The 12,600-nt window shown below is 46.2% G+C and overlaps 1 protein-coding gene across 1 annotated transcript in view; it reads right to left on the reverse strand.

The window, feature by feature from the left end:
• RASGRF1 (Ras protein specific guanine nucleotide releasing factor 1) overlaps window positions 1–12,600 on the reverse strand; it is a 328,543-nt gene that overhangs the window by 100,410 nt on the left and 215,533 nt on the right. Inside the window, exons 11-12 of the mRNA XM_030192898.1 lie at window positions 4,493–4,556; window positions 4,136–4,272 (exon numbers count right to left, since the gene is read on the reverse strand). Coding sequence (XP_030048758.1) covers window positions 4,136–4,272; window positions 4,493–4,556 — 201 coding nt within the window. The remainder of the gene's footprint in view (window positions 1–4,135; window positions 4,273–4,492; window positions 4,557–12,600) is intronic.

A 12,600-nucleotide genomic window follows, 5' to 3' on the forward strand; every position in this document is an offset into this window, starting at 1 on the left:
CCCACTATCTGTTGGAGTTCCCCAGGGATCTGTCCTTGGACCCCTTCTCTTCTCAATCTAAACCTCTTCCCTGGGCTCGCTGATCTCGTCTCATGGTTTCCAGTATCATCTTTATGCTGATGACACTCAGCTATACCTCTCCACACCTGACATCACCGCGGTGACCCAGGCCAAGGTATCGGCCTGTTTATCCAACATCGCGGCATGGATGTCCAACCGCCACCTGAAGCTGAACATGTCCAAGACCGAGCTCCTCGTCTTTCCTCCCAAACCCACTTCTCCTCTTCCTCCACTCTCTATCTCTGTTGATAACACCCTCATCCTCCCCATCCCATCTGCCCGCAACCTCGGAGTCATCTTCGACTCCTCCCTCTCCTTCTCTGCGCATATCCAACAGACTGCCAAGACCTGTCGCTTCTTCCTCTTCAACATCAGCAAAATTCGCCCTTTCCTCTCTGAGCACACCACCAGAACTCTCGTCCACGCTCTCATTACCTCTCGCCTTGATTACTGCAACTTACTCCTCACCGGCCTCCCACTCAGCCATCTATTCCCCCTTCAATCAGTTCAGTACGCTGCTGCACGTCTTATATTCCGCCAAAACCGATATACTCATATCACCCCTCTCCTCAAATCACTTCATTGGCTTCCAATCAGATATCGCATACAATTCAAGCTCCTCCTCCTCACCTACAAGTGCACTCAGTCTGCGGCTCCTCACTACCTCTCCACCCTCATCTCCCCCTATGTTCCCGCCCGTAACCTCCGCTCACAGGACAAAGCCCTTCTCTCAGTACCCTTCTCCACCACTGCCAACTCCAGGCTCCGCTCATTCTGCCTTGCTTCACCCCATGCCTGGAACAATCTTCCTTTACCCATACACCATGCCCCCTCCCTACCCATCTTCAAATCTCTGCTTAAAACTCACCTCTTCTATGCTGCCTTCGGCGCCTAACCGCTCTAGATAGACAGAATGCCCTAATCTATCCCCTCTATTAGATTAACTGTTCACTCGTCCTCTAGATTGTTCACTTGTCTTTAGATTGTTCTCTTGTCTTTTAGATTGTAAGCTCTTTGAGCAGGGACCGTCCTTCTATGTTTAAATTGTACAGCGCTGCTTAACCCTAGTAGCGCTTTAGAAATGCTAGTTAGTAGTAGTAGTAGTATCTAAAGGGAAAGGGACTTCACTGCCTTTCTGTGGTTTTTGCAACTACATTCAAAGCGGTTTACATAGGTCCTTATTTATACCTGGGGCAATGGAGGGTTAAGTGACTTGCCCTTATTTGTACCTGGGGCAATGGAGGGTTAAGTGACTTGCCCTTATTTGTACCTGGGGCAATGGAGGGTTAAGTGACTTGCCCTTATTTGTACCTGGGGCAATGGAGGGATAAGTGACTTGCCCTTATTTGTACCTGGGGCAATGGAGGGTTAAGTGACTTGCCCTTATTTGTACCTGGGGCAATGGAGGGATAAGTGACTTGCCCTTATTTGTACCTGGGGCAATGGAGGGTTAAGTGACTTGCCCTTATTTGTACCTGGGGCAATGGAGGGTTAAGTGACTTGCCCTTATTTGTACCTGGGGCAATGGAGGGATAAGTGACTTGCCCTTATTTGTACCTGGGGCAATGGAGGGTTAAGTGACTTGCCCTTATTTGTACCTGGGGCAATGGAGGGATAAGTGACTTGCCCTTATTTGTACCTGGGGCAGTGGAGGGTTAAGTGACTTGCCCTTATTTGTACCTGGGGCAATGGAGGGTTAAGTGACTTGCCCTTATTTGTACCTGGGGCAATGGAGGGATAAGTGACTTGCCCTTATTTGTACCTGGGGCAATGGAGGGTTAAGTGACTTGCCCTTATTTGTACCTGGGGCAATGGAGGGTTAAGTGACTTGCCCTTATTTGTACCTGGGGCAATGGAGGGATAAGTGACTTGCCCTTATTTGTACCTGGGGCAATGGAGGGATAAGTGACTTGCCCTTATTTGTACCTGGGGCAATGGAGGGTTAAGTGACTTGCCCTTATTTGTACCTGGGGCAATGGAGGGTTAAGTGACTTGCCCTTATTTGTACCTGGGGCAATGGAGGGATAAGTGACTTGCCCTTATTTGTACCTGGGGCAATGGAGGGATAAGTGACTTGCCCTTATTTGTACCTGGGGCAATGGAGGGTTAAGTGACTTGCCCTTATTTGTACTTGGGGCCCTTGGAGCACAACATGCTTGATGCAATGTTGTCTACGACCATTATAAGCTGCATTATTTATAAAGTCCTGCAAACTTTGCAAAGTAAAGCTGGTGCCTCCTCCTCCTGGCCATGCCGGGCTCCCTCTTGAACACTAACCGGCAACTGGCACCTATTCCTCTTCCCCCCCCTTTGGCCTTCTGAGCATGCACTGAAGAGCTGTGCTTAATGCGTGCGCCAGGCGCCATCCTCCCCTTAGCTTCCAAACAACTCCCTAATGCTCAACGCTATAATCGTACCTTTATTTGCATCTCATGAGTCATAACTGCGGAGCATTAGGGAGTTGTTCAGATGCGCTGTTCTGGCACTGGTTCTTTGGTGCTTTTCAGTACAGCGCCGGAGCTTTGAGCATTGGAGTTTGAGCCCTTACATGGAAGCCAGACCCCTCCAAGACTGCTGCTAGGGGTCACCAGTGCCATTTTGAACCCAACTGGTGATAAGTACATAGGTACCTTTTTGAACATTTAACATAGACACTGTTATGAGATTAGCACATATTTGATTTATTATATATCTTTGTTAATTACATACATCTCGTTTTTAGCCTAGAACCCTAAGCTGGACAAGTGACCATGAGGTAAGGTAGGATGGCAAAGGTCCGAAGTGATAACAAGATGAAAGTGGCTGAGTTTAGGTTCATTTAAAGTAGATGATATGAGCTCGGTTGGAGTTTGATCAGATAAGATAGAGCCAAAAGGAAAACTTATGGGGTAAGACTGGATGAAATGCAGAGAAATGGGGATGAGGTCGATTGAAATGAGGCATGATGGAACTGGGGTTAGAAGGGATGGGATGATAATCAATGATAAAAGATAGGATTAGGAATTAGAAAAGGTGCAGAGAAGGGCAACGAAAACGATAAAGGGGATGGGACGACTTCCCTATGAGGAAAGGCTAAAGTGGCTAGGGCTGAGGGGAGCTATGATAGAGGTCTATAAAATAATGAGTGGAGTGGAACAGGTAGACATGAATCACTTGTTTACTCTTTCCAAAAATACAAGGACTAGGGGGCACGCAATGAAGCTACAAAGTAGTACATTTAAAATGAATCAGAGAAAATATTTCTTCACTCAATGTGTAATTAAACTCTGGAATTTGTTGCCAGAGAATATAGTAAAAGCAGTTAGCTTAGTGGGGTTTAAAAAAGTTTGGATAGCCTCCTAAAAGAAAAATCCATAAGCCATTACTAAAATGGACTTGGGGGAAAATCCACTGCTTATTTCTAGGATAAGCAGCATAAAATGTATTGTAGTATTTCAGGATCTTGCCAGGTACTTGTGACCTGGATTGGCCACTGTTGGAAACAGGATGCTGGGCTTGATGGACCTTCGGTGGTCTGTCCCAGTATGGCAATACTTATGTTCTTATGGGAGTTGGTGTAAAATGCAAAGAGATGAGGTTGGGTGGGGTTAGACTAGGATGGGAATAAGCCAGGCATGGGACTGGGATGGGGATGAATAGTGAGGGGGATGAGATGAAGTGTGCTGAGAGATGAATTTTTGCAGGTAAATTTTTAACTGGGCACCTAAGTGAGAAGGTAGACATAAATCGAGTCGATTTGAAGTTATGTTGTGTTTGACTCTCTGTTATATTTATGTGTACTACAATTTGATCAACTGTCCTTTCAAAGTATACATCAAGGCAGACTACATAGTAAATGTACAGACCTACCCTTATGTATTTCAAAACAATGAAATATGAATTTGGGAAATTCAGTGTATACATCTAGCTTCTAAATATTTTCTGAACCGTCTCCACTCACAATGTCTCTTTTCTACACAAACTATGAAAAGTACAAACACATTTCCAGACATTCACCCAAATGGGCAGAACGATTATTTTTATGTCTTTAAACATTTACCCCTGGAAGTGTAAATGTAGTTTAATGGAAACTCGCCTGACTGATGTCACTGGTCCATGCTGCTTTCTCCTGCCTAGAAGATGCTACCAGAATCACAACGAATGCAGGACAATCTTTGGGTTCCACCACAATCTTAAAATCAAGGTGATCGACATCTTGTCCAGGTGATTTTGCTTTGTATTGGGAAAGTAAAGAGAAATGAATGTCCTTAGTTTCCATCTGACACCGTTTACCGGTTAGCTTGGCTCCTCCTTCTAATCCCAAATCTTTGCAAAGTGTAGAGATTCGTCCCAGATACCTCATGAATGATCACTGGTTTCAGACAGCTCTACCTCTAAGTTACAAAGCCTTTTCTATACATCTGAAGAACCTTCTCTTCCCACCTGCACTTACTTTCGTCATCCGTGCCCTCTGAGTCCTCCATCAAAGTGCAATCAATCAGTGATATCACTCCAGTCTGGAAATGAGAGAACATGGAATAGGAGAGTGATGAGAGTGACATGGGAGAGGGGGCGAAGATCCAGATGCTCTGGAAACTGGGAAATAAATGATGGTATAAAGTGAATGCATACATTTACATGGAGTTGACCAATGATGTAAAGTACCCCCCATATGCTCACTTGATGCTCAATGACACTGTAAAATAACACATTTCTATCCTGAATTATCTAGAGTGCCTAAGTGGCTGCCAATCTAACAGACCCTATATTTAAAGTGATTTAACTCGGTGGAGACCCCACTCTTGCACTGTCTAGTTTGTGCTGGGACAATCTGTGGACAAAGCTTGAGCTGAGCCTGGACAAAGCCGATACTTAACCTGCTTGTGGTGATAATCAGACTATTAACCAGTTAAGTAAGTGGCTAAAACCTGTCCTAACTGCCAGGTACTGGCATGAGGGGTTTCCTGTGCCCAACCCCTGTAATCCCTATCTGTGACATCCCTGGTGGTCTAGGGGGTTCTAAGGACAAGACTGATGCTCACTTGACCCTGCCCATCATGTCTTCATCCTCAAAATGGCTGCCATGACCTCTAGCACATTCAAAGAAAACTGATTTCCAGTTATCCAAGATCGAATAGCCACAATTCAAAGATTTAAAAATTTCAAGATATATGCAGGTAGGGCCAGGGGCGGGGGGGGGGGGGGGGGGGTTAGTGGGTCTAGTTGGCCTTTCTTACCCTCGGGAAGGGAGGAAGGATCGGGAGGGGAGCTGTGCATCTGAGGGAGCTGGGGAGCAGGGGGTTCAGAAAGGGGGCTGTGCTTCCATAGGATGGGAGAAAAGGAGGGAGGGGGTTGGCAACCCATTTGGCAACCCATTTGACTACGACCTGGAAGATAACCAGGCACTGGCTGATATTCAGACTTGTGCTCAGTTAGCTCCTCACACAAAGTTAGGACAGACTTATACAGTTGCTCAGCTGGTTAGCAGAGAAAAATGGCCTTTAACCAGCTAAGTTTCTGCTCTGTCTCCGGACCGCTCATAAATTTGCTGTTTTTTTCTTACATGGGCAGTCAGAGGGGACTGTCCAGTTATGAGCTCTGCACATGCAATTTAAATGGCCAGAAGCCTCTCCTGGCTATTTAAATTGTTTTGAATATTGCCATGTATTTTGTACTCCTGGCCCTGGACACATATATAAATTTAAACAGAACCACTGGAAGACCCAACCCCTGAGGCACCCTCGACTCCATAGTCATTCAAATGGAATTGCAGTTGGAATGATACTTGAAATTGTCAGTTAGGCAAAATTGAGTCAAACCAAGGTAATACCTGACCTGCAATCCGATAAGATCTTAATTACTTAACCAAATAACATGATTAACCATATCAAAGGCAGAGGCCACATGCAACAGCACCAAAACATTTCTCCTCTGGCAAAACCTGAACAATTAGTATCAAGCAATGATATCAGTAACGTTATTTGGCATGAAAGCCAAATTGGAATGGTTATGGTTACTTTTATTTGATATAACACCTTCTTGGGTCTACAGTCCACATTAAATGATATTGGAACGGAAGGAAAGTCAAGGTGAAAACTGCTGCAGTTTCCAGTAAGTGTCCTTGAACTGACTGACGGCCTGGCTTATACTGTCTTCGCTTCCTTCCTACCTGGGCTTATTATTTATGAGTGCCTGAAACTTCAGCAATAATACTTGGGCCAGGGCTGGTGTTTGGGAGGCAGGGCTAGTGGTTGGGAGGCGGGGCTAGTGCTGGGAAGACTTCTACGGTCTGTGCCCTGAAAATGGCAGATACAAATCAAGGTAAGGTATATACAAGAAGTAGCACATATGAGCTTATCTTGTTGGGCAGACCGTGCAGGTCTTTTTCTGCCATCATCTACTATGTTACTATACGTACATAAGCAGTTGGAGGTAATGGGATAAGTGCCAGTGAAAGGGATATTCAACTGCATTAACTGGGCAATGCCACTGAATATTTCCTCTGATCGCCTTGGCAATATTCGGACAGTGCTGGGATGGTCCATGAGTACAGCCTGGACAGAGCCAGAGGTTACAGAGTTAGTGGTGATATTCAGACCATGAACTGGATAAAGTCAGAACAGCAAAAATCTTGTGTTATCTTTATTCAGTTTGCTCTCTGGGTAGTGGTCTGAATATCGTCACTAAGGATCCGGTTCTTTTATTTGATCAACTGCATTGAGAAACCCATCAAAGCAGAATACAATATATAATATAAAAGTTAGGACTACTGTCTGAAAAGAACTCCAACAACATTTAGGAAAGTGTTACGGTCCTGCCGTGACTCCTGCCCTGGGCCCCTGGACGCACTCCCACCTCGACCTTGGTTGCGTTGCTCCTTGGCCTGGTCCTGCAGCATTTCTTTGGGTGGCGGCTGCTCCTGTGCTATGATGTCAGCCTCTCTAGGGCATGTGCGCAAGCTGAAGATCTACCCTTAAAGGGGCAGCGCGCTGAAGTTCTGGGGATGCCTGCAGAGATCCACTTCTAGCCTTGGGAGTATTTTTTTTCCATTAATCTTTATTAGGTTCAGTACAAACTCAAACAATTACAGAACTTAAGAAGAACAGCATAAATGTGGGATAAACACAAAGGAATCCTGTTTAGAAGGAATGGATCTATGGAATCTTAGCGGACATTGGGTGGTGACGCCGGTATTTGGAGAATAAAACCAGTGCAGGGCGGACTTCTACGGTCTGTGCCCTGAGAAAGACAGGGACAAATCAAACTCGGATATACATATATCCGCTCATTCTGCCTCGCCTCACCCTATGCTTGGAACAACCTTCCTGAACCCTTACGCCAAACCCCCTCCCTGCCCGTCTTCAAGTCTTTGCTTAAAGCCCACCTCTTCAATGCTGCGTTCGGCACCTAACCCTTACCATTCGGTGAATCCAGACTGCCCCAATTTGACTGCCCCTATCGGACTGACCGTTCACTTGTCTATTAGATTGTAAGCTCTTTGAGCAGGGACTGTCTCTCTTTGTTAAATTGTACAGCGCTGCGTAACCCTAGTAGCGCTCTAGAAATGTTAAGTAGTAGTAGTAGTAGTAGTAGTATTACATACCATGTAAAATGAGTTTATTTTGTTGGGCAGACTGGATGGACCGTTCAGGTCTTTATCTGTCATCATTTACTATTTTACTATGTTGAACCAACAATTTAGAAACAACCATAATCTCTCCTACCCAACCCCACTATACCCTCTCCCCCTCGTATAGCTCTGTGAAGAACCATCAGTCAAAGATAAATCAGGCGTTGAGAAGGTGATTTCTGGCCAATGGTGTGAGTGAGGACCAAAAAGGCTCCCGTACATGACAAAACTGCTTGCCCGCCACAGAATCCATCTCAGAAAACTCTCAATGCGCCAAAGGGCCTTGGGGGTATTTGAGGGTGGTACCTGCCCTCTTCCAGTGCCTTCGCAATGGCTCCTTTTGGGCCTTGCTTTGAGGTCTTCTGCCTTGTCTTGTGTTCCTGCCATGGTCCAGTTCTTGCCTTGTTCCTGTTCCAGCCTTGTCTTGCCTTGTTCTCGTATCTTGCCTTGGACCCAGCCTTCCAAGATCCTGCCAAGCTCTAGCCCTGCCGTGTCTCCGAGTTCCTGCCAAGCTTCAGCCCTGCCCTATCTCCAGACTTTGCCTTGTCTTGGACTCAGCCAGTCTTGGACTCTTGTTCCTGCCCCAACTAGTCCTGTCTTGCCTAGACCTTGCTTTTTCTTCTGTGTCTAGTCCTAGTCTTGTCTGTCTTGCTTGTTGTCTTGTCCAATCCCATCCTGATCCAGTTCTTGCCTTGCCTGTCTGTTTTTTTTTTTAAATTATATTTTTGGGTGTCAATATAGAGAAACATGCATGACAGCAAACTAATACAGAAACATTTTCAAACATGGTACACAATCCAAGAATGCTTGTACAAAAGTTACCAACAGTAACCGTATAGAATTCCTCCGTAATGACCTTATGCATATTTTCCCCCCAGAAATTTCCTGTGAAACAAACCACTTCCACTAACACACTTCCATCTATCCCAAAGAGAGGCCCGCAACAAACATCCCTTGTCATCCACTTTACACACATCCCTTCCTCATTCACTCCTCCCCACCCCGCCCCCACCCCTCCCTAGGTGTCAAGCATCTCTAAACAACGCTTCCACAGCAAAGCATAATGTCTATTATCTATTTTAAGGGACTAAGAGTAAAGCAGACCCTCATGCTTGTCTATCTCTCGCAGTCTCACTGTCCAACTTTCAAAAGGTATTGGGTCAGGAGAGATCCAGAACTGTAATATAGTTTTCCTAACCAGTAACAGGGAAATGTATAAAAATCGTCGTTGAGGCTGAGTTAATTGTTGAGATAAGAGTAACCCTTGATCCCCAAAAGTAAGGTGGCATAATCCCATTCCAACTCTTTCTGTACAACCTTATTAATTAAAGAAAAATCCCTGTTTCAGATCGTGAGGGAAGGACATTCTAAAAAAAGAATGAATAAGTGTGCCTCTACCACTGCGGCATCTAAGATGGCAGTCATTATTCCAGAGACCTAGTGCAGCACTCTTGGTCCTAGTCATCTAATATCTATGCAGTATTTTGTACTGCGTTTCCTGCAAGTCCACCGCTTTAACCATCTCATATAAGGTGGAGAAGAGCGTGCTAAAACAAGAGCATGTATACTCAGTGCCCAGATCTCCATCCCCCCAAAGGTATGGTCACTTTCATGATCTTAAACCAGGTGGACAACCTATTCAATGGGATAGGTAATCGCAGAAGGATGGCATCCAATTCAACATATGTCCAGTTATCGCCATACTCAGTCTTCAAAGAACACCAGTAGTGCTGGACCTGGAGATACGGCAGCATATGCCGATTCGAAAACCCCAATTTTTCTTTTACCTGGTTAAAGGCAAGGAAAGAGTCCTTGCCCTTTTGAAGGAACTGTCCAATGCTGGTGTATCCTTCTCTATTCCGTCTCCAAAATTCTGAACATCCCATACCCACCGGGAATGTCAAATTACCCACAAGACTCAGGAAAGGCGAAGCATCAGGAGTGCGTCCCTGACGCACACGCCACCAGCACCAAGCCCTACGCAGTGGACGAAGAAACCTCAATTTAGGAGCTACCGGGAAGCCAGCCCCCCAAGGCAAGTGCAGTAGGTTTATAAATGAGAAAGGGCAACTCCAAGCATCCATCCATCCTGGGGGAGAGTAACGACAGGTCCCCGTCACTCCCTCAAAAATAAAACGCATTAGGGCAGCTACATTGTACAGTCAGAGATCTGGAAGGCCAAGGCCTCCCAAACATCTATCTAAAATTAACTTTTGGTTCCCAATCCTTGCCCTCCTCTGGCGCCAGATAAAAGAGCAAATTATAGATCGGAAGAGGCGCTCATCTCTATGTAGTACCCAGATAGGGACAGCTTAGAGTGGGTATAACAATTTGGGCAAGAGTATCATTTTCACCAGTGCCACCCTACCAAGCAAGGAGATTGGCAGGTCCCTCCAAGCTTCACACAGCCTCCTAATTTTATCGATTGGATCCAGGACGTTACACTTGTAAAACATAGTTGGATTGGTACTTAGATAGATTCCCAGATATCTCATTGGGCCTTTTACTGGGGGGATGGATAATGTGGACGCCAAGGATCACCGGCCAGCCCAGACAAGGGAAGGAGCTCCGATTTAGCGCAATTGACCAGTAAACCCGAGAGATCCCCAAAGGCTCATACAAGAGACTATGCCTCTGGTAAGCCGCAGGGTGCATTTGCCAGATATAACAAGGTATCATCTGCAAAAAGATTTATACGTGTCTCCCTACTCCCTACCATACTACCCCGTACACAGGCACTACCCCGGATCTTCGAAGCCAGAGGCTCTATAGCTAGTAAGAAAAGAAGTGGGGACAGGGGGCATCCCTGTTAGGTACCTCTCTGTAGAAAAAAAGCTATCCGTGAGTTTATTGTTTATTATTAATTGCGCCTGTGGGGAAGAGTATTGAGCAGATACCCAATTAACAAAAGCCCCTCGTAAACCAAAACGTTTCAGAACCAAAAAAGGTACTGCTACGATATACGAACCCACCAACCCACCCAGGTCACCTTCTATACTCAACCCTAATCACCCCCTTCTTTCTTCCTTTACTCAATCTCTGCACATCACCAATTGTACCTGATATCCTGGAATGACAATGTCATAACAAAACTATGTAAGCCACATTGAGCCTGCAAATAGGTGGGAAAATGTGGGATACAAATGCAATAAATAATAATATTAATACTATCAAAAACTTTCTCCATATTTAGCCCCAGTATAGCCCCCATTCTTCCATTCCCCCTGTGCTCATGTATGGCCAGCAGCGCTTGATAGAGATTCATTAATGCATACTGACCCGAGACAAAGCCCACCTGATCTTCATGCACAAGGAAGGGAATTACCACATTCAGGCGCTGGGCCATTATAGCTGCCAGCATAGGCGGTCGGTGGCCCAACTGTTTGGGGAGACTAAAGGGGGTGGGGTTAGGGGTGGGGCCAGGGGCGGAGCTTACATCCATAATTGTCTGACAACACAGAATAAAAAATAAGTCCAGCGATTTCTGCTCTCCCCCTGCCCTCCCCTCCATGTCCAGCGCTTCTCTCCCCCTGCCCGCCCCTCCTCTCCGTGTCCAGCGATCTCTTCTCTTCCCCTGCCCTCCTCTCCAGTGATCTCTTCTCTCCCCCTGTCCAGCGATCTCTTCTCTCCCCCTGCCCTCCCCTCCTATCAAGCGATCTCTTCTCTCCCCGTGCCCTCCTCTCCAATTCCAGTGATCTTGTTCTCTCCCCTGCCCTCCCCTCCATGCCCAGCGATTTTCCCTGCCATCCCTCAGCTCCCTGACAGCTCTCTGTTCCCTCCTCCCCTCCCGCGCATGTGTTTAACCTTCCCCTTGCTGCTGCCCACCCCCCAAACGCAGGGCTGCCTGGCACTGCAGCCAAGCAGCTCTTGGAAGTTTCCTACGATCCTTCCCGCCCTCAGCTGAGCTTCCCGATGACAGTCAGCTATTGCCAATTGGGCATTTACCAACTCTCTTCCATTCAATTATGCCATCTTTGTTGCCTTAAATAGTTTAACAAGGTTACCTCAGTATAGAATGTCGAAGCCCCTATTAGCACACAAGAAAGCATGTCTGAAATCCAATGACAAAATATCATATTGAGTCAATATGGTGGTAAAAATGAGATTGAAAGTAAACATCAAGTAATTTGAAAACTCATTAGAGGGATTAATAGAACGCAGGCTGCTTGCATCTAATTTAGACAGGATTACAAAAGATAGCTTGAAAGCTTTAGCATAAACTATTCATTTTCAGAAGGAAAAGCAAAACAACAACTTTATTTTTTCCTTTCCTAAACGTCAACATTTCTCAGGTACTGTATCTGTGTAATCATGGTATCACTGTAATTTGTTTTCTACTCGAAAGAATTGCGCCAATTTCCCCCACACTTCAAACTTTCTGCTTGGCAGAAGTGAACAGTAGCTTGTCAGCCTCAGGAAAGAAGAAGAAACCCCTTACCTTAACGCAGCCAGAAAAGCAATATTCAAGCGAAGCTGCTGTCAAGGACCTATGCCCCCATCTTGTCCTTTACAGCCCTCCTCTCTCTGTTTCTCCCCCCCTCCCCCACCGGCGCATGTTTACCTGTTTTACTTTGAATGGCAGTGAGGGCGATGGCAGTGATAAAGAAGAAAGCACTGTGGGATCCTCCAGCTTCTCCCTTCCCTTCCCTCACACGTTGTCCCGCCCTCGCGGAAACAGGAAATACGTCATCGCAGAAGGCGGGACATGTGTGAGGGAAGGGAAGGGAAGGGAGAAGCTGGAGGATCCCGCACTGCTTTCTTCTTTATCATTGCCATCGCCACTCGCTGCCACTAAAAGTAAAACAGGTAAACACGCGCCCGGGGGGGAGGGGAGGGAAGGAGTGCTGTCATCGGGAAGCTCAGCTGAGGGCGGGAAGGGTTAGAGGAAACTTCCGAGAGGTGCTTGGCTGCAGTACCAGGCAACCCTGCGT

Source organism: Microcaecilia unicolor, chromosome 1, assembly GCF_901765095.1.
Source record: "Microcaecilia unicolor chromosome 1, aMicUni1.1, whole genome shotgun sequence".
NCBI lineage: Eukaryota > Metazoa > Chordata > Amphibia > Gymnophiona > Siphonopidae > Microcaecilia > Microcaecilia unicolor.